The sequence below is a fragment of the Corapipo altera genome, unplaced genomic scaffold (genome assembly GCF_003945725.1).
Source record: "Corapipo altera isolate COAL_440 unplaced genomic scaffold, ASM394572v1 23b, whole genome shotgun sequence".
Lineage (NCBI taxonomy): Eukaryota > Metazoa > Chordata > Aves > Passeriformes > Pipridae > Corapipo > Corapipo altera.
The window spans coordinates 11082557-11100628 of NW_020884885.1; the positions used below are offsets into that span (position 1 = coordinate 11082557).

The 18072-nt window shown below is 45.4% G+C and overlaps 1 protein-coding gene across 4 annotated transcripts in view; it reads right to left on the reverse strand.

The window, feature by feature from the left end:
- Positions 1-18072, reverse strand: part of CD82 (CD82 molecule) — a 39412-nt gene that overhangs the window by 14516 nt on the left and 6824 nt on the right. For 2 of the 4 annotated variants that reach the window (XM_027642363.1, XM_027642362.1), the window contains exons 2-3: positions 5535-5616; positions 40-112 (exon numbers count right to left, since the gene is read on the reverse strand). In XM_027642363.1, coding sequence (XP_027498164.1) covers positions 40-112; positions 5535-5597 — 136 coding nt within the window. In that variant the 5' untranslated portion in view covers positions 5598-5616. Of the gene's footprint in view, positions 1-39; positions 113-5534; positions 5617-13060; positions 13131-14300; positions 14320-18072 lie in introns of those variants that run through there. The other 2 variants (XM_027642366.1, XM_027642364.1) reach the window with 2 other exon arrangements.

Sequence of the window (18072 nt, forward strand, 5' to 3'; positions counted from 1 at the left end):
ATTCAAAAGAAGAATGAAGATGAAGAAACATAGGCTTACGTAGAACCGCAATGAAACTGGTTTTGTCGGCCAGAATCCATATTCCAAACCCCAGGATGACAGCCCCCAGGATCTGAAAGAGCAAGAACAAAACATACATAGCTGGCTTATTAGCTTAGACAAATAAGAGGAGGCAGTCACCATTATCCATATTTCCAGACTAAAATTAATCATTCCTTTGCTGTTCCCACCCATCTCCCCCATGGTACTCCTCCCAGAGTAAACAGGATTAGCATGACTCCAGGAAAAATGCCTCAGCCAACTGCACAGGAGCCCCAAGATCTGCTTGGCAGTCCTTCACACAGTATTTGAACAGTACATGATGTTGTTGTATAGGAGGACCATTCAAAACAGTCTGAGGAAGAGACGCCCTGCTGCTAGAACACTGTTGTCAGAAGCAAAAGGTAAGTGCATTGCTTCTGTGAAGAACTGAAGAAGGACAAACGTATATGATTTTAAAGATTTTTTGAATAGAGAAACCCATGACTCTATGGAGCCAGGCTGGGAGCCTGACAAAGGATTAGATATCTGGCAGCTGGAACCTTTCCAGAAGGGAAATCTTTGCCTTGTCAGGCTCTTATAATGTTACGGCTTCAAATCACAAATACAAAAAACCCAGCAGCAGGTTCCTTTGAACAAAGTGCTTCGTTCCTTCCAAAGCCAAGTTTAGGCATTTGCCTTGGCCCCTACTTTATGCCAGAATACCACAGCCCCTCAAGCCAACACATCTTAGCCCCAGTAGAGAGTCAAGAGTTATGAAACTCCTCTATGAAACGGCCTCTGCCTTGCTCACTATACAGTTTTATCTAGGGCAAGGATTAGTAGAGCAATACATCCCTGTGAGGACTCAGCTGAACCTAATTGAGAAGTCAAGCAACACACAATTTTCCCATCTCACTTTGGAAGGTAAGGGGAAGCATGCTCTGTTTTAGCTTCCAAATATCACCATGTTTTATACTACACTGTGAAGTGTTTCAGTGTAGATGACCCCAGTTCCCAAGGCAGGGTAAGAGCACCACTATACCCATAACAAAGTAATTACACTGAGAAGCCTGGAAGTCTGCAGAGACTGGAAACCATTTGTGCAAAGATCTAAAATAGACTTTGAAGAGACAAGGGAAGGACAAGAATTGCAAGTGAGATGCTTCCAGAGGACATGAACTGCAAGAAGCAGCAGCAGCAAGAGTTCAAGAAAGGATGAAGTGAAATAAATTAACAGGGCTGAAGAGAGATTGCAATTCTGCACTTCATTAGAGAATGTTCTGATACTTGGGATGCCAAACCACCACCTAAAGCAAGCTGGCAGAGAGGCTTGTATGGACAGGTATTGGCTCCACATTTTGAAAGTTTACACTATGCTTCAGCTCCTCATACAAAGAAGCTTTTCTGAGCAAAGATAAAGCCACAGTCTGAAATAAGCTGCTTGCAAGCTTTTCTGGCTTGGCAGAGGGTGCAACGTAGTTAGCTCTCAGGACAGGATTAGGAAGTCATCAAGCGAGTTCCCACCTACAAAGATGGATGGAGCATACTGACTCAGATTCAGAAAAAATGTAGCTGTTGTATCCCAGAAAAAAAAGAATTCCCCCTTGCTCCAACATGCTGCACCCACAACACGCAATCTGGTGATCAAGCTAGAAAGGCCTCTTGAACGTGCAACAGCTGTGACACCTAAAAAATTCCTCTCAAACTTGGTAGTACCCAGAACTGCTGAACTGACAGTTTGAGGCAGTCTCACATTTAAACTATAGTCTCAATAAATATTTGTCTTAAAAAGATGCAAACCAGGCATATGGGACATCTCTTTTGGTTCACTGACCCTGAAATGTCACCTAAGTTTTGCTGTTGCAGACAAAACACAGAACGGCTGCTGAGCAGAGTTTCTGGGAATTTATTTGCTATGAGGTGCTCAAAGTATCCAAGGCCTGTTTTCACTCTGATCTTTTCTCCAGTCCACAACTTGTATGTTTGCCAGGAGCTGCTGTGGAAAACACCACCAGGGGAAGGCAGAGAAACAACAGTCCCAGGTAGAAAACACTGTCCTATTAACAAAGGTATATTTACCTCATAGCAGGACAGTATCTCTGCTCAGCATCTTCAGAAGTTTGCATCTAATAGCAAGGCTGCTTCTACCACTGCCTTGGCTTCAGACCCTCCATGGAAGAAATCATGTCTGCTTTGCATGGATTTTAAGTCCTCTGCTTCATTGCTGTAAATTCCTGAAGTGGGGAAAACATGTCTCCCCTCCTCCCTGGGGGGTAGGGGGAGGTTTCACCCCCAATTTCAGCAAAATGTCCTTCCATGCCCAAGACAGAAGGATGCAGCTCCCTCAAGGCAGGGTCAGCAGTTTCCCACAGAGAGCCAGTCAAGAGGGGCTTGGAAAAACCAAGCTGTGATGGAGCTGACTCATCTTTCTGGAAAAAGCAGCTGGGGGTTCCCAACTATCCTTCCCCAGCACTGCTTTCCTTTACACTCAGATTGTGTGAGGTAACATTGAGCCTGGCACAGGGGACAAGAAAAAGGCTCTTAAAACTCCAGACTTTGCTTTAGGTAATAGCCTTCTGCTGCATTTACAGAGGGGTTAGAAGTAGGACAGTTATATATTCTAAACGAATAGTTTCCAAAGAGTGTTGAACTTGTCTCAAAGAGTTGCTCTCCCTTTAAGAAGAAGCATGTGCTACCGTACACGTCTGCTAGCCAAGAAGGTAGATGTGTTAAGTTCTGATGAGAGAAACTAAAATTATACTCCAAGCTTGTGTTTTTGGTATCTTTTCTAGCAAGCAGGCAAGCAGTCCAAGTAACCTTCTTCCCTTTAATTGAAGCAGGTCAAACCCTTCCCTGAAGTAAGGCTCCAAGACTGCAAAATACTACCAAGTCCCTGAACTACTTCAGCTATAGCAATTGACTTTCTCACAGACCTCAAGCTGTAGAGCAGTGCTATTTCAATGACTAACATCCAAAAAGAGTCATCAGCATGTCTCTAAAGGCTTCAATTGTCAGCAAGGCTGAAGAACACACTTCAGACAGTTAGGGTTGGCCTGCACAGGGTGCAATTACATAAGCTCACCTCAAGGTCCAGAGCAGACACAGGGCTTCATCACCAGCATTAATGTTCATATTTACACAAGCACGCTCCTCAACAAAACTCAGCAGCTTCAGGAAATCAGCCCAAGATATGAAAGACCTGTCTGGGCTGAGAGCTCCCAGTAACTCATCACAAGCAGTTTCTCTGCTAGATTAGTATTGCTCTAACACATTGTATAAACTCAAGAACAACCACACTCCCATCCCCAGTTCAGACTTTGAACAACCATAGTGGAAAAACTTCTCAGGTGAACTATTTCCTATGATAGTGAGACAGTAAGGGATGCCACCTTCCTCAACATCTGGCACGTGCAAAAGCTTGCCATCAGTCAAGACAGAAGCACACTCAAAATCTTCACTCGAGAAGTATCGAGCTCCACCCCAGAACACAGTGGCTTTGGAGACCTCATGTTGAGAGAGCAGCCTGAGGTGAAGACAGTGCCCATGCTGCATGGCAGGTTTAAAGAGTTCATTTAAAGCAGCTTCCCCTCAGTCAGCACAGACCTTCTCACACACAACCTATCTTAAAGCTCTTACTCTCCAGGCCCAGCTCAGTGCACCAGACCAGCTTTCCACAAGAGGGAGAGGGGCTGGGTGCTATAGTAGAGTAGGTTTGGAGCAGGATGTGCACAAGACAAAGAACATCTGCTTCCCATCACTCATCACCCAGTGAGGAGTGCTCAAGCCTCCTCAGCATCCGCAGAAGGATTCAGAGCCTGCCATCCTACCAGTCTCACAAAATTTAGGAAAATGCAGCACAGATGTGGGTCAGCCCAACAAAGCAGCTCAACTCTGCCTCCTGACAGCACATCTATCCCCACAGGCTGCCTGCAAGCATGGCTCAGCAAAGAAGGGAGGGAAAGGCAATGTGGAATAGAGATACCACAATAACAACTGACAGCAAAAACAGTGACACTATTGTAAGACACTGTAGCATATCAGGCTGTCATCCCCTTTCTTCATACACTAGGCTGGCTTTCTTGAAGAGAACTTTCTCTGTACAGAGATTAGCTTATGAACTTGGACCTAGGTTTAGGCATAAAGAAAAACTAGCCAGTGCCCAGTATTGGGTTTCAGCAAGACTCAAACACTGCCTTAACAAATACAGCTCTGCTTACCAGGGTAGACTGGTTTTTATATGCTGCTTAGAATTTATCACCTCTTCAAGAGAGGAGATAGCCTGAATATTAATGCCTTCAGAGGAGTCCTGCACTAACAGGGGGACAGGCCTGGACTCAGCTGGATTTTTCCTATTTTTAAAGTGGACTGGATCATACTCTGGAAGTCCCAGTAGCACCTGAAAAAACTCTCCTCTCCCCTCTCTCCCAAGAACCTTCCCCAAGGATGCTCTGAGCACCTCTGACTTTGGGCTGATAGACCACAGCTAACTATTCTTAGGATGGAAGCAAAATGCAAAGAGCAAAGAGCAAGCACAGTAGGCCAAGGAAAACCAGATCCAGATGTGCCTCAAGTTCATTCTGTGTGCTAGCAGCACAGTACAACCATGCAGGAAGCAAAAGCTGTGTGCAGGGACAGAGACCAGAAAGCTGTGCTCACCTTATCCTCCAGTTCCCTCCCTTCTCTCCCAGCCTGACCCTTCCTTCTCCTTACACGCTGCACAAGTGTAACAATATCTGACAGGCTATTCCTTGCTGAAATGTGGAAAGCTGAAACCTTGTACATCCCCACTACACAATTCCATGGAAGCAGGCATCACCAACAGTATGATCATCACCAACACCGTCCACATGACAAAATATCTAAGCTTCAAAAGGAATACATGTAAGAATGTGTGTGGCCCTCCCACACCCATTCTGTTCCAAAAGGAGTTCATCTTTTGCTAAGCCTCACAGTTGAAAATAACTGCACCCAGTGGGCTGCTTCATTTCCCCAGACAAGCCTGCCCCAGTCTGCCCCACCTCCCAACTCCATTTCAAACTTGGACTAATTCATCTCGTTAAAAATCAAAACCAGCCGTTGGGACTCAAACAAAATTAGAGTTGTTCTTTGAAGCCTGCCTGGCCTATTTAGGAGGGCACTGCCATTACTTGGCAGGTTTTGTAGCTTTGCTGCTCAGGGATAGTTCAGCTGCTGCTCCAGATGTGTCAGAGAAAGTAGTTACAACTACTCTCCTTCCAGAAAGAACCTATAACTCCTCTTTCCCTTCCCAGTGCAAGAAGGGAGCTGTGTGCATTGGAGACCACAGGTGCATTCTGGGAGCAGAGCTGCTCAGCACACCTGAAATATACACTGCAGCTCTGACATCCCTGAGCTTCAGGGATTCCCTCCCTCCTTCCAAAACTGTGGCCATTTTATTCAGTGAATACACTGGGCCAACATCCATCAAAAAACACTTTCCAGCTAATTTTGGCCCAGGCCTTCCTTTCTACTCCACAGATGCCCACAATACTTACAAGGAACAGGAGATTGAAGAGGAAGAGGAAGTACTTGGTGACTTTTAGGCAGCCAGACCCCATCTTCTTTCACTTATGGGACCTAAGGGGAAAGCAGACAGACAACCAGTTATATTACAGACAGGTCCTCTGGGCAACTTCAGAGCAACACCCTTATCCTGTGTGGAGCTCTGGATCATCTGGAGGAGTCTCAGAGCATATGCACAGATAGCATGTCTTCCACAGAATACCCAAGTTGCCTTTTCAGGACGGCAAAACAGGACACTGCTGTCACTACAGACACTGCTGCCAAGAGAGCTACCAGCAGTTCCAGAAGAGATTTAATAACAAATACACTGCTAATTCCACCACTATTTATACAGACTTTGCAATAGTAGCAACAGCCAAAACACCAACTCTAGCAACTACTCCTGGTGGTAAAAAGTGATGCAAGCTACTTAACTGTCTGACACTGAAGAGCTTGGAAGCTAGAAAAAAGTCCCACAAACCATTCCCACTGCTGAAATGAGCCTCCTCCTGGGGAAGCAGCACAGCTGAGCAACATATCAGGACTGGTGGGGGAACATCTCAGAGATCAAGAGAGTACAAGAGAGACACAGAGCTCCTGGAGTAAGTCCACTGGATTCACTGGCAACAAAGATGATTAAGGGACTGGAGCATCTCTCTTATGAGGATAGACTGAGAGAGTTGGGCCCGTTCAGACTCAGGAAGAGGCAACTGAGAGGTGACTTTATCAATGTCTATAAGCATCTGAAGGGAGGGTTTCAAGAAAATAGATCAAGGCTATTCTGGGTGTTGCCAAGCAAAAGGATAGGAGACAACAGACAGAAACTGATGCACAAGAAGTTTCACCTGAACATGAGGAAGAACTTTACAATGTGGGTGACTGCTCACTGGGACAGATTGCCCAGAGACATTGTGGCATCTCCCTCACTGGAGATATTCAAGAACGGACTGGATACAAAATCCTGTGCAATGTGCTCTAGAATGACCCTGCCTGAGCAGGGAGGTTAGACCAAATGACCCACTGTGGTCCCTTCCAACCTTACCCATTCTGTGATTCTGTCAGCTTTCCTGCTTCTCCTTCCTTCCCCAGGCTCAGTTATGTTTCTTGCATAGGCAACAGAGGACTTTTAAGTTCCTTAAAATTTGCTCTACCAAGCTCCTTGCTTGCTTGTGAACAGACCATGCTGCTTTAAGAATCAACAGTCACAGGAAGAGCAATGCTAGGCTGGGGTCACCAGTCTAGCCTGGGAAGAAATAGCCCCAACAGAGAGCAAGGTCAGCAGGGTTCCCTCTGCCAGCCTGGGTGTACCAATGATTACGGGAGCCCAGTATGTTCTTTTGTTTCAATCAAAGGCTTTTGCTTAATCCTATTAAATATTTAGGTTAACTCTGGAGCTAAACTGGTATGTGGGCCTTGTTATAACTGGCTAGCCTTCCCACCAAGCAATGGTCACCGTTTAACTACCAGGAGAGAGCACAAGTTTGAACTCTGCGGCTGAAGATAATACTACTGCTCTAACTTCAAGGGATGCCATAGCTAGAGACTATGCTAAGCCCATCGCTGCACAGCACCTAGCAAGATGCTACTGAGGTGGGAAAGCAGCACAGAAATACAACCTCATCCAGCTGTGCTACAGACTGATCTCAAAAATCTCATCTATATAGCAGTCACTGCACCTAAGGAGCTCTTACTGCGCAGCCAGGTTAGCAACATCTGTCAGTTTTTATTCAGTTAACCCCTCAGGTCAGAGTCCATAAAGCCAGCAGCACCTTCAAATGAGCCCTGGAAAGCTCCCGTAATAGTTTCTGGTGCATATGTCCACCAAATATCAAACACACAGCATTACCATTTCCAGTGTCCCTGGGTGCAGCCATCACTTGTGAGCTGGTTCTGTTCCAGCACAGATGCACTACACAAACAGCTGCATCGCTACCAACCTAGGAAAAGTGAGTGAAAGTTCTCTGCTAGCAGATTTCCTCCTTTCCTCTTCAGGAAAAATGTTCTCTCAGGCCCTTAATCCTGAAAGGCACCAACACCTAAGACTGCACTTGAAGAGGATAACTAAGATGTAAAATTTCCCATCTACCTGGCTTGCTTACTGGCTTCACCATGAACACATCTCCTCTTAATAGCATCACAAACTGGAGCCTGGGAGTCTAATCAGAACAATGAGGCAGCTAGGACTCTAGCTGATAACGAATGTCTATTGTGGGGGTTACAAATGGTTTTCTACTCTTTAACCTAGCCAGGAACTAAGCTAGATAACCTCCTGCCCAATGCACTGGACTTCTTACCTTAAGATGCCTGGTTCCAGGTCCAATTCTCCTTATTTTCATACTGGAGGGGCAAGTCCCAGTAGTTGCTGACTTGCTTCCTAGCACTAAGGAATAGCCTGTGCTACCTATTTCCAACTCTGCCCACATTTCTTTGGTAAGTCATTTAAAGCTGCCTACACTTCTTTGATAAGTCATTGATAAGTTATTTAAGCTAATTAAGTAGCCAAACAAGTTGAGAAGAGCTGTTGTGGAAGAAGACATGCCTGAGGTAACAAGTGTAAAATATTGCTTTCAGGGCTCTTCTACTCCTAGCTATTTGTTAAAGGCATATCATCTTCAATGTTTATTCAAAAACCCAACAAACCCCAACTGTGCATTACAGGACTATGCACTATTCTCTTCTTTCCACAGGGTAATATATCTCTGTCATAGCTCCTAGGCATAAAGTACTTCAAAGTACAGTTTTCAAGCTAGAAGAGAAATAGGTTTTTAGAGTTTTGCTTTGAGCTTTTAAAATACTTTAGGGCCCTACATATTCAAACATTACAGATTTTCCAACTCTTCATCTGTTCTTCAGAAAGTAACTTGCTTTTGTTCACTGCGTTAATGAAACTCCCCAAACCCCTCCCTTATGAAATTGCACAAACAGCGACAAAACTAGCAACACTAGAAGCAGCAGCTCAACAAAATTTGAGATAGGTCGGGTTTGGAAGCAGAGGAGCTTGGAGTTATCACAACCAGGCATATCCACAGGCCATTCAACAGCAAAAACATGGGTTAAGTACCACAGCCACAAAGCTGCCCATTTGCCTTTTGAAATTGGTCAAGTTTTGAGCCTTAATGTCCCACAGCAACACATGCAAATGTTCAATACATTAAGTTTGCAGTTTTAAAATTCCACTGATTGTCCACAATTGTTTGTTTCTTTCTTTTCCTCTCCACCCCAACTGCTTTGACTATTTTAATCTTCCTCCCCAAGCAGCAACACCCACTCTTTTCAACAATCCTGCCTACACATGTCCAAATTTTCCCTGTCATTTTCCAGACTGATGCCACCTCTAAAGAGGATGTCAGAAACCATCAGCTTGGAGAATGGCATTTCTCCCAGCCTCTCATTCCCCATCCTTCATAAAGACATGCAGGATTATTTATGCAGTTTGCTGCTTTGAGGCACCACTGCCATAAAAACTTGGTTGCCAACACAGCCTGGTCAGCTGTTGCGTAGTTGATTCTGGGTCTTTCTTAGCCTAGCTTAAGCCTCAGGACCTGAAGGGAGAACTAAGTCCAGGAAGGTATCAACTGATCCAGGACCCTGGGGTTTCCCATGGGAGAGGAACAGAACAAGTCTGCACAGACTAGACTGGCATCTGGGGTTGGCTTCCTGCCCCCTCCCTCACCTCTAGTTCTCAGGCCTGTCGTCCTCCCAGCAATAGCAATGACAGCAAGACCTGTATGTAGAGCAGGAGCACAAAATCCAGGACATGTGCCTGTGGAGAGGCAGACAGAGGCCTGCTTTGTTAGCAACAGCAGGAGTCCCATCACAGGTCAGATTAACTTATTTTTGTTGCAGGAGTCTGTGATACTCCCAGCCCCCCTCCTGTAAAAGGTGACCGCAGAGAAGGACAGGTGATATGGGGAGAGTTGAACACCTCTGCCTCCTGGACCCACCACCGGCCAGAGAGGCAGGAGGGGGAAACTTCATGCACAGACATTATAACCACATGAGTCAAGGGACAGAGAGGCTAAGTTAATTTTTAATTGCAATTCTGCTCTCTCAAATTAGATCCTGTATTGCCTCCACCCAGCAAGCACTGCATGCTTAGTGTTCACTGAAGTTTGAGATGTGGCTCAGGCTAGCACTGTACATGCCTGTGCCATGCAGCTCTGCCAGTAAGAGCTCAGCCCTCCTCTGCAGCACCACCCTTATGCTCACCCTGCAGGTTTCTTCCTGATGAGCTCTGGCAGCTGAAGCACCTCAGCTGCCAAGTTACCATACAGCACAAATAAGGGGCTCATTTATGAGTGCAGTCAAAGAGAAGGAGGAAGAACCACAAAACAAACCAGAGTACGACAGCTGTGGAAATCACCGTCTCAGTTGATTTATAAGCAAGTGCAAAGTTCACACAAACCCTCAAGGACAGCACACGTGCTCCCAAGAGCAAGGAGCTCTGCCAGTCAGCCCCAATAATCCAACTCAAGTAAAGAAGGCACATTTTAATGCATCTAAATAGCCTGAAGATGTTGCCCTCTCTTCCCCAGACCCTCTCACTTAAGGAAATGAAATAACTGGTTACAAAGCAGCTGCAGGTTGTTTCTATGTACTTTGGCCAGTTGCTCCTCACCACCACTTCTCAGGCTCTAACATCAGGGGACATAAAACAAAGGCAGACCCTACATGATGTGCTGCAGCCAGCTTCCACCAGATTAGGATGAGGTCAAGCCAGCACCAGATTTGGTTTTCTCAAGTTGCTATTTCCCTTACACCCCCACAAACACCTCAAATACCCTGTAAGGCTGGCATGCTGGCTCAGTTCTGCTATCCCTCCTGCCTGCTCAAGGAGAAACATCCAAGTTTGCACGTGCAGAGATGCAGCAGCAAGCACTGTGAACCAAGGTTCTGCAGTATACCCCCAGGCTCCTGATTCTTCGCATCTTGCATCTGATGTGGCAGGTGGGACCTCTGGGTCGAAGTCCATCTGGTCCACTGAAGCAACCTCAGCCAATCTCATGCACTGCAAGTGCTTCTTAACACAACAGGTAACCACGACATTCCCCGTGCGTACAACCAAGCCTTACACATTGCAACAAGGTGTCTCCCTCAAGATTTTATTACCAGGCTGGACGCTGAAAATCTTTAAAGTTCTCCCTGATTTAATCTCACCTCCCTCCTTTTTTTTCACGCCACAACATTGACCAGCTTATCTGGGTTCATTTGTAGACAGATTGATCAAGACACTCTGAGAAGGAGGAACTCCCACTGATCTACTCAGGTTGCAGAACTGGCGCTCTCTGACCCAAGTAACTAGCATTTGTCCCTACAAAAGGATCAGCATGTTGCTGATTCCATAAAGATGTTTATCTGTACAGTAACTTGCATGAGGTTGAGGCCATTTTGAAGGCCAGTTGCTTTCTGTAGTATTATCCCAATCCAGAAACCAGGACCAGATTAGACGCACACCTGGCTAGCGGCCCAAGAAGCCAGCTTAATAAAGAAGTTGGTCACTAAATGATCTAATCACTTCCCCTTGATCACTTTTTTTCCAGCTCCAAGCCAGACACACCCATGCAGAAGAAGAGAGTGGGGAAGGGGCAGCTCAGAAAGCCATGGGACAGAAGGAAACAGGTCATCCTTTACAGGATTCTGAGCCCTTGCACCCAGAAGCTCAGCTGCTTCTCTATCCATGCACATACAGAACAGGCATTTGGCAACAAGAAGGTCTCCCAATCACCAGTGATGAGACAGGACAGCTTCACACAACAGTACCAGTTAATGAACAATGACAGAGTTACTAAGTCTCCTGTTAACCAGGTACACCACTGCCCTTAGGGCAGAGACTGCAAGTTACAGCCACATTAACATACAAAGAATATCCTAAGGAGTTCATCTCGTTGACGTTAATATTCAGAGGCCTTGGACTTTCAGTACACCTGGGAAGTACATCTTGTCTCTGGCAAGCAAATAACCGCAAAGCCAATGAATGACTCAAGTCTGAATTCACTGAACTTTTCTTTAAGCTTCACTGAGATAATACCAGCTGTGTAATGACCCTGAAAACATAAACAAGATCATATTTGTTGTGGAGATTTTCCAAACAGCATCTCTTCAAAAGTTACAAAGGAAGGATTGAGGGAGAAGCTGGATCCTAAAAATGAAGGCTGCTTATTAGGGTTACCTGCTCAAACAGGCCACACTTGCAGTTGCAGAGATTATTTTTACACATACACACACACATATGTATATATATGTGTGTGTGTATATCTCACTGATCCAGGTACAGTTCCTTTTTGAAGGAAAGTATCAGGGCAAGGCAGAAAACTATTTCTGAATAATACAAATGTCAGAAACAGAAAAAAGAAGGTGCTTGGAACAGACTCCTATCCCATGTGCTCTAGAGACAGCTGTTGTTTATCTTAAGTAGAAGCAATTGCTTTCAAGCTAGAGCAGGTGGTCTGAGGGCTAGGCAAAGAGAAAGGAGCACAGCTATATCAGGCTGCAAACTGCAGCACCACACTTAATTGTCCACAAACTTTCAACTAGCACTTCGCAGTACAGGCATGTACAGCAAGACCCTAACATTGTCTGCAAGACATCTGCAGGACAGAGATTCAAGCCCGCACGCAGTCCCACATTTGCTATCCCTGGAGTAAGGGGAGCAGATCAGAGCAACAGCCTAGAACCAAGTAGGCAAGTTAGCTGCAGTTAGCTGCAAGAAATACCAATGAAATGGTTAGCTGCAAGAAATACCACAAGATTTCTCAGGAATAGTTTCTGAGATAATGCATCAGCTCACACCGCAAAGGTAGATTTGTTCCTGGTGCATCTGTTAAGACATTAAGCTTTCCTGTTTGACTTCTGTAGCTAGTATACTGCTGTGTGAATAATTTGACTGGCAACAGTGTCCTCCAGTGAGACCCTACATTAGAAAGCACTCATAGGGGTACCTACGATGGCAGAGTTTTTTCAGCATGTTTTGTCATAGCAAGTATGTTGTGAATTTTCTAAAAAGGAAATGCATTTTTAGAAATGTACTTCTGATACTCGAGGGGAAGTGATTAGATATTTATAAAACACTATCATATTGTTAAAAAGAAACCGACCTCACAGTTCAGTATCAAAAAGCAGCGCAGGTTTTAGAAGCATGTTTTCATCTCTATATTTGCAAGTGGCATTAATAGGTTTTGAGAACATCTGGTCTTCACACTTCAGTTTGAAAGCCAACATTTAATTACGTCTTCGGTCCCTACAACTGGCAAATTGAGAAAGTTCTTTGCTATTTTCAGCCTATACACTCATGCTTGCCCAGCATGACAGTATTTGCAACGCAGCATTATTCCGATTTAAGCAAATCTTTCCATTCAGCAAGACCAGAGATACAACTCTGCCAAAAAAGTGGGAGGAAAAAAACCAACAAACCAACCCAAAACCCCACAAAATGCCCCAGAAGTCATTTGGTTCTCCTCTCCCCCTTAAAAAAAAAAAAAAAGCCAACCCAACCCAACCAAACAAAAATTAATCAACTTACCAAAAATCCCAGACAGAAGAAATAGTCGAAAGTACAGTTTAGTGGACTTTCTTTTTTATTGCCACGTATTAGAATGTTAGTTGTGCCACAAACGCTGCAGGTCAGGTTAAGAAAGAGGTCACCACACTGACTAAAGCCAGCATACAACGCAGTAAAAATGCACAGCTTTCACAAAACCGGTTGGGCAACTCTGTCACTTGACTATATTGGCTCTTTAATGGCTTCAGCAACAAGACCAGCTCAGCTTTGTTTTCTGCACTTAGAACTGTCAGGGTGCAAACTGAAATGGATGTGCCCACCAGCTCCCGTGTCTGTGAGTGGCACCAGTGTGTCAAAAGCAGTCCCCCACTATCGCCTGCCCCACATCTCCCTACAGAGGGGCAAAGCCTGTGAGCAGGACCTGCACCCCAAACTGCAGTGGGGTGGCCAGCACAGACAAGCAGCACTTTGCTTGCGCTCAGGTAAGCTTCTCCCCAGTGTGGCTCTGCAGCGCGCAGAGGATGCTTCTGAGTGCTTGCCGTTGCCACCAGTCATCAGCCTGGAAATCCCCGGTGCAAGTACTTGCACAGGACAGGTTCCCATGCTTCCATTCTTATGCAAGCAATGCCTTGGAGGCCAACAAATCTCCTCCAAGGAGATTGGGTTGTAGATACCTTAATAAGACCCAGCAACTTTCCCACCCTGCCAGAGCACCCAATCCAGGTAGGAAGAAAACCTTAATACAAGCTTTTTTCTACCTTACAAGACAGCACCAGAGATTGTGAGACTTACAAAGGAGCCAGGTAGTATAACTGATTTTTATCTTTTCCACCTCCTCCTCCCATAAAACGGAAGAGGTCAAGGTCAAGGACTTTCTACTGTAAAGTTCCCTTTCAAAACAAACTGGCTTTCAGTTACTTCCATTTTCTTAGATGCCAGGGTAGATAACTAGTGGGTGTTTAGATTCAGTACACCCATGCCAAACATGTTTCTGAGAAGTTACAGCATCTGCCTGAGCTGGGAAATGAGGTTTCCTACTCTTTTGGTTCTTTCCGGGAATTAGCAGAGAGAGTAGTTTTACTTCAAGGGCAGGAAGTTTTCCTCAGCTTGGCAACTTGCACAGCAATAAAACAAACAACCTGTCTTCTCCACCTCCCCTCTGCTCATTGAGGCTTCAAACCACATGCCTCCACAGACAGGTGGATTGGGCTGAGCAGAGCCTAGGCACCAGCACCTAGCGTGGGAACAAAGCTGAGCTTACCCAGCACCATTCCCAGTAATAGCAGGTTCTCCTATAGTTCCCTCCATAGCTGAAGCCAGTCACTTCGAGAAGCCAAAGCAGTAGAGACCATTCATAAGAGCATAGGGTGATGAGCACTCCTTGTCCTTTTCAGACTAAGCCTCTAGAGAAGCTCGAACACCCTGCCAAGCTATCAGAGTGCTCACCAGAGCAATGAAGTCCCTTGCAGCTGACAGACCAGCCCACAGGAGAATGGAAGCATCTTCTGTCACCAGGATTCTCCCCAAGACTTCTCCCTCTAGAGTATATCCACATGATCTCAAGTGGAAGAAGAAAAAAAAGAAATCCCAAAACCCAGAGCCCACCACAAAGCAAACAGAGCAGAGACCTCTGCCTTGTTATTCCAAATGATTGTGAAGCTTTAGGATTGTCAGCTTCCTCAAGCAACAGAAGAGACAGGCTATTAGTCTACTTTAATCATATCACATGCTTTGTATCAGATCGTTTGCTGATAGCAAGGCACTGACCTCAAGAAGCAGAGGCTTTAACCATTTAGTCCCACAGATCGAGTAGAGCTCAAAGACTACCGCAAACCCATCATGACTGGAAAGTCGCCATAAGTCCTACTGGCACATGAAAGTGCCTCAGGCCACAGGGAATGCATCTTTTGGCTTGTTACCAGAACAGTCCCTTTATTATTTGTAATCTCAGGAATCTTTGTTTTTGCCAAATAGATCACTTGTTAATTGCAGATAATTTACCAGCCCAGTATGCCACTGGTGACTGAACCACTGCTGTTCCCCTGCTAGTATGTTTGCAGTGCTACATGTGATTCTAGAGCAGAAGACCACTGATCAGCAGCTGTAACAATTATCCCTCTTCAGCAAAGTCTCCAGTCTGAAGGACCCCACTTCAGGCTGACAATACAGGAGTAAAGTACAGGAGCCAGAAGTACAGGATTCCTGCAAGATTCTCACACATAGGATCTCAGGATGTCTCCCACACTTGCATATCAGGGAGGACAAGGAAAGGAATTCAGCAAACCCATTTGTTAAAGTAGACAGGGCCAGCTAAGCCTGACGTCCCCAAACTCAGTGGACTCTGATGTAGAACCACTCATGCCGTGGCAGCAGTGCCACAGCCATGAAAGGTTACTGCTGGGCCCAGCCTCTGCACCCACTGCCCTCTACCCTAAGAGAAGTTGTACTTCCCATCAAACCATCCCAGGGTTGCAAGAGATCTTGTGCCCTGCAGCAGCATGGTCTGCCTGCCTGCTGGCAAGATGAGCACTGTCACAGACAGTCTGAGGATTTCACAACATCCTGAGTTTCATGCCATGGATACCACTTGACCCTACCAGTGGGCATGAATGAAGAGAAAGCCAGAGCTATAAAAAGCTTCTAAGGAAGGGATTCTGTCTCAAGCACCCTCTCTTTCAAAAAATGATTTAGAAAGGGCAGAAGGGCAAGAAAAGCCCTAAAGTACAAGAGTTCAGAGTACGGATGTTTTGAGTCATTCCCTGCTATTCAAAAATACTGACCTGCAACCACATTTTCCCCCTCCAACATCAAGGTGAATAATATAAACAGTTTTGCATTTGTAACTGGCAACACCCGGCCAAACCCCTTGCTGTCCTGATCCCTCTGAGGATGCAATTCAGAAGTTATTTCACGCTTTGCTCTGGAAGAGTCAGTCCCAGCAGAAGCTGCTGTACAGTCTCCAAGATGTACAGCAGCATTGTCTAGCACTTTTTCCTTTCACCTTCACAGAACAGTCTCCGCATGCCAAGCTCTTTATACAGGAGAAAGTGGAAAAGAAAGCTGCATTGTACAGCAGTAAAACACAGCACTGTGAGGAGCAAGAATAACACAGCATGAGCTGTTACAGAAGCTGCAGCAAAGCTGCTTTGTTCCCAGACTAAGCATTTTAGGAAGTAAAATGCCACAATAAGAAATCTCAGTAGACAAAGCTGGAAAACAAAGGGGGCCTCCAGGAAACACTTTGCCAGGTGGAAGAGATACTCAAAAACTTTTGGTGACCCCTTTCCGAAGATGGTCCTAGAGGCCAGGGCAGGATTCAGTAGACACAGGTGTTTTGCTGCCCTGATGACTGTTACATTACCATGCAGGTAATCCCAGCAGAGTTAATACAAGAACATTGCTCAATCACAGACCTGCCACCTGCAGTTAAGATCACTCTTCCACCAACACCATCTCAAAAAAAGAAAATAATCAATCAAAGCTTCAAAGCAATACAATGTGTAGGTTCTGGACAGGGTTATTTCAAGCCAAGAGGAACAGACATATGGGATAAGTTCCCCAGGAATTTGGCAGTTAAAATAGACAGCAAGACTTCGAAAAGCTGGATCTATTTTGGGAAAAAGAGGGGCCTCCTTTGAGTCTGCAACCTATGCACAGTCTGTAAAACGGGTTCAGCTGAACCTGAACCAAGAGAGGCTGGGTGGCCTTTTCTACTTTCCTGAAAGGGTCTCCTTTTCTATACTTAAGAGCACAAATATTTCAGAAGACTATTTGATGGAGGAACGTTAGAAGAATGAGATAGAAAAGAGCAGTTCAGAGGTATTTATTTTAAAAATAAAAACTTTTATACAGAATAACTTATTTAGAGATAATCAGCTGAGCCTCAATGCAGACATAAATGATCCCATTTCAAAGGGGAAAAAAAAGCAGGGCTGTTTCATCTTTAATCAGTAAATCATGATTGAGGATAAGACTACTTTTTAAATAGGACTGCAGACACAATTTTTTTCTTACTTGCTTCTGTCCAACCACATTGTGCTCTTTCCCCCACAGCCCACCCATTTTTATGTCACATCAGCTCTACAACTTTAAATCAAGCCAAACCTACCAATGACATAAAATTACAGCAAGGGGTCTCATGTATGCTACCTGGGCAGGTTATGGCTGTGACACCAGGCTCCCTCTGCTTTCAGGATAGACGCCCACCTGTCACTAGTGCAGCAGCTTGAAACCCAGCCCAGTAAAAGCCCATTGCCTGGTCCTTCTCTGATGGGAGGCTGTGAGCAGGAGAACCACCCACTGCAGGTCACCAGTGCTCTCCACTGAGATCCTGGGCACAGGAATAATCATTAGACAGCACCACGGTAACACAGCTGCTGACCTGGCCCAGCTCACATACTGCTTATACAGGCTGTTATTCCTGACAGCAAACACCCTGTCATGAAGGCTGTCTCTCTTCCAGGCAAAAAAGGAGCAACTGTTTAGGTTCCCAAGGGACAGCACTGGCCATCTACTTGTACACACAGTGGTAGGTCTTGCTTGTAGCTGACAGCTGGGCTAGGAAGAGGTTTCCCATCTGCCAGAAGCTAGGCAAAACAGCAACTTCATGTTTTATTACAGGATCAAGTCTAAACCACCGCCACAACAGTCTCCACAGCTGCAGTATGATGGACTGGGAACAAATGCAGAAAGATCCAGGCTCTGAGACCACCAGCCAGACTGTAGCATCAAATAAAAGGGCCTTTGAGGTCTTGGACTTGGGCATTAAAGCAGCTTGCCATTCCTCAAAATAGCCCTCCCTTGAAATAGCCTCTTCTGCCAAGGCAGTAGACAATTTGACGCAGATTTTGGCATTAAGAAATTCCCACGCAGTTTCGGCAACTACATTTTGGTCACCTCAGTTTTGTTCCAGGAAGCCACTAGTCACAACCCTTCCCCAGAGAGCACATGCGAGAGGAAACACTGACGTTTCAGGTCCCCTCACATCAGGCAGGAGAAGTACCAGCAGCTGTAGGTATCATGCCTACCCCTCA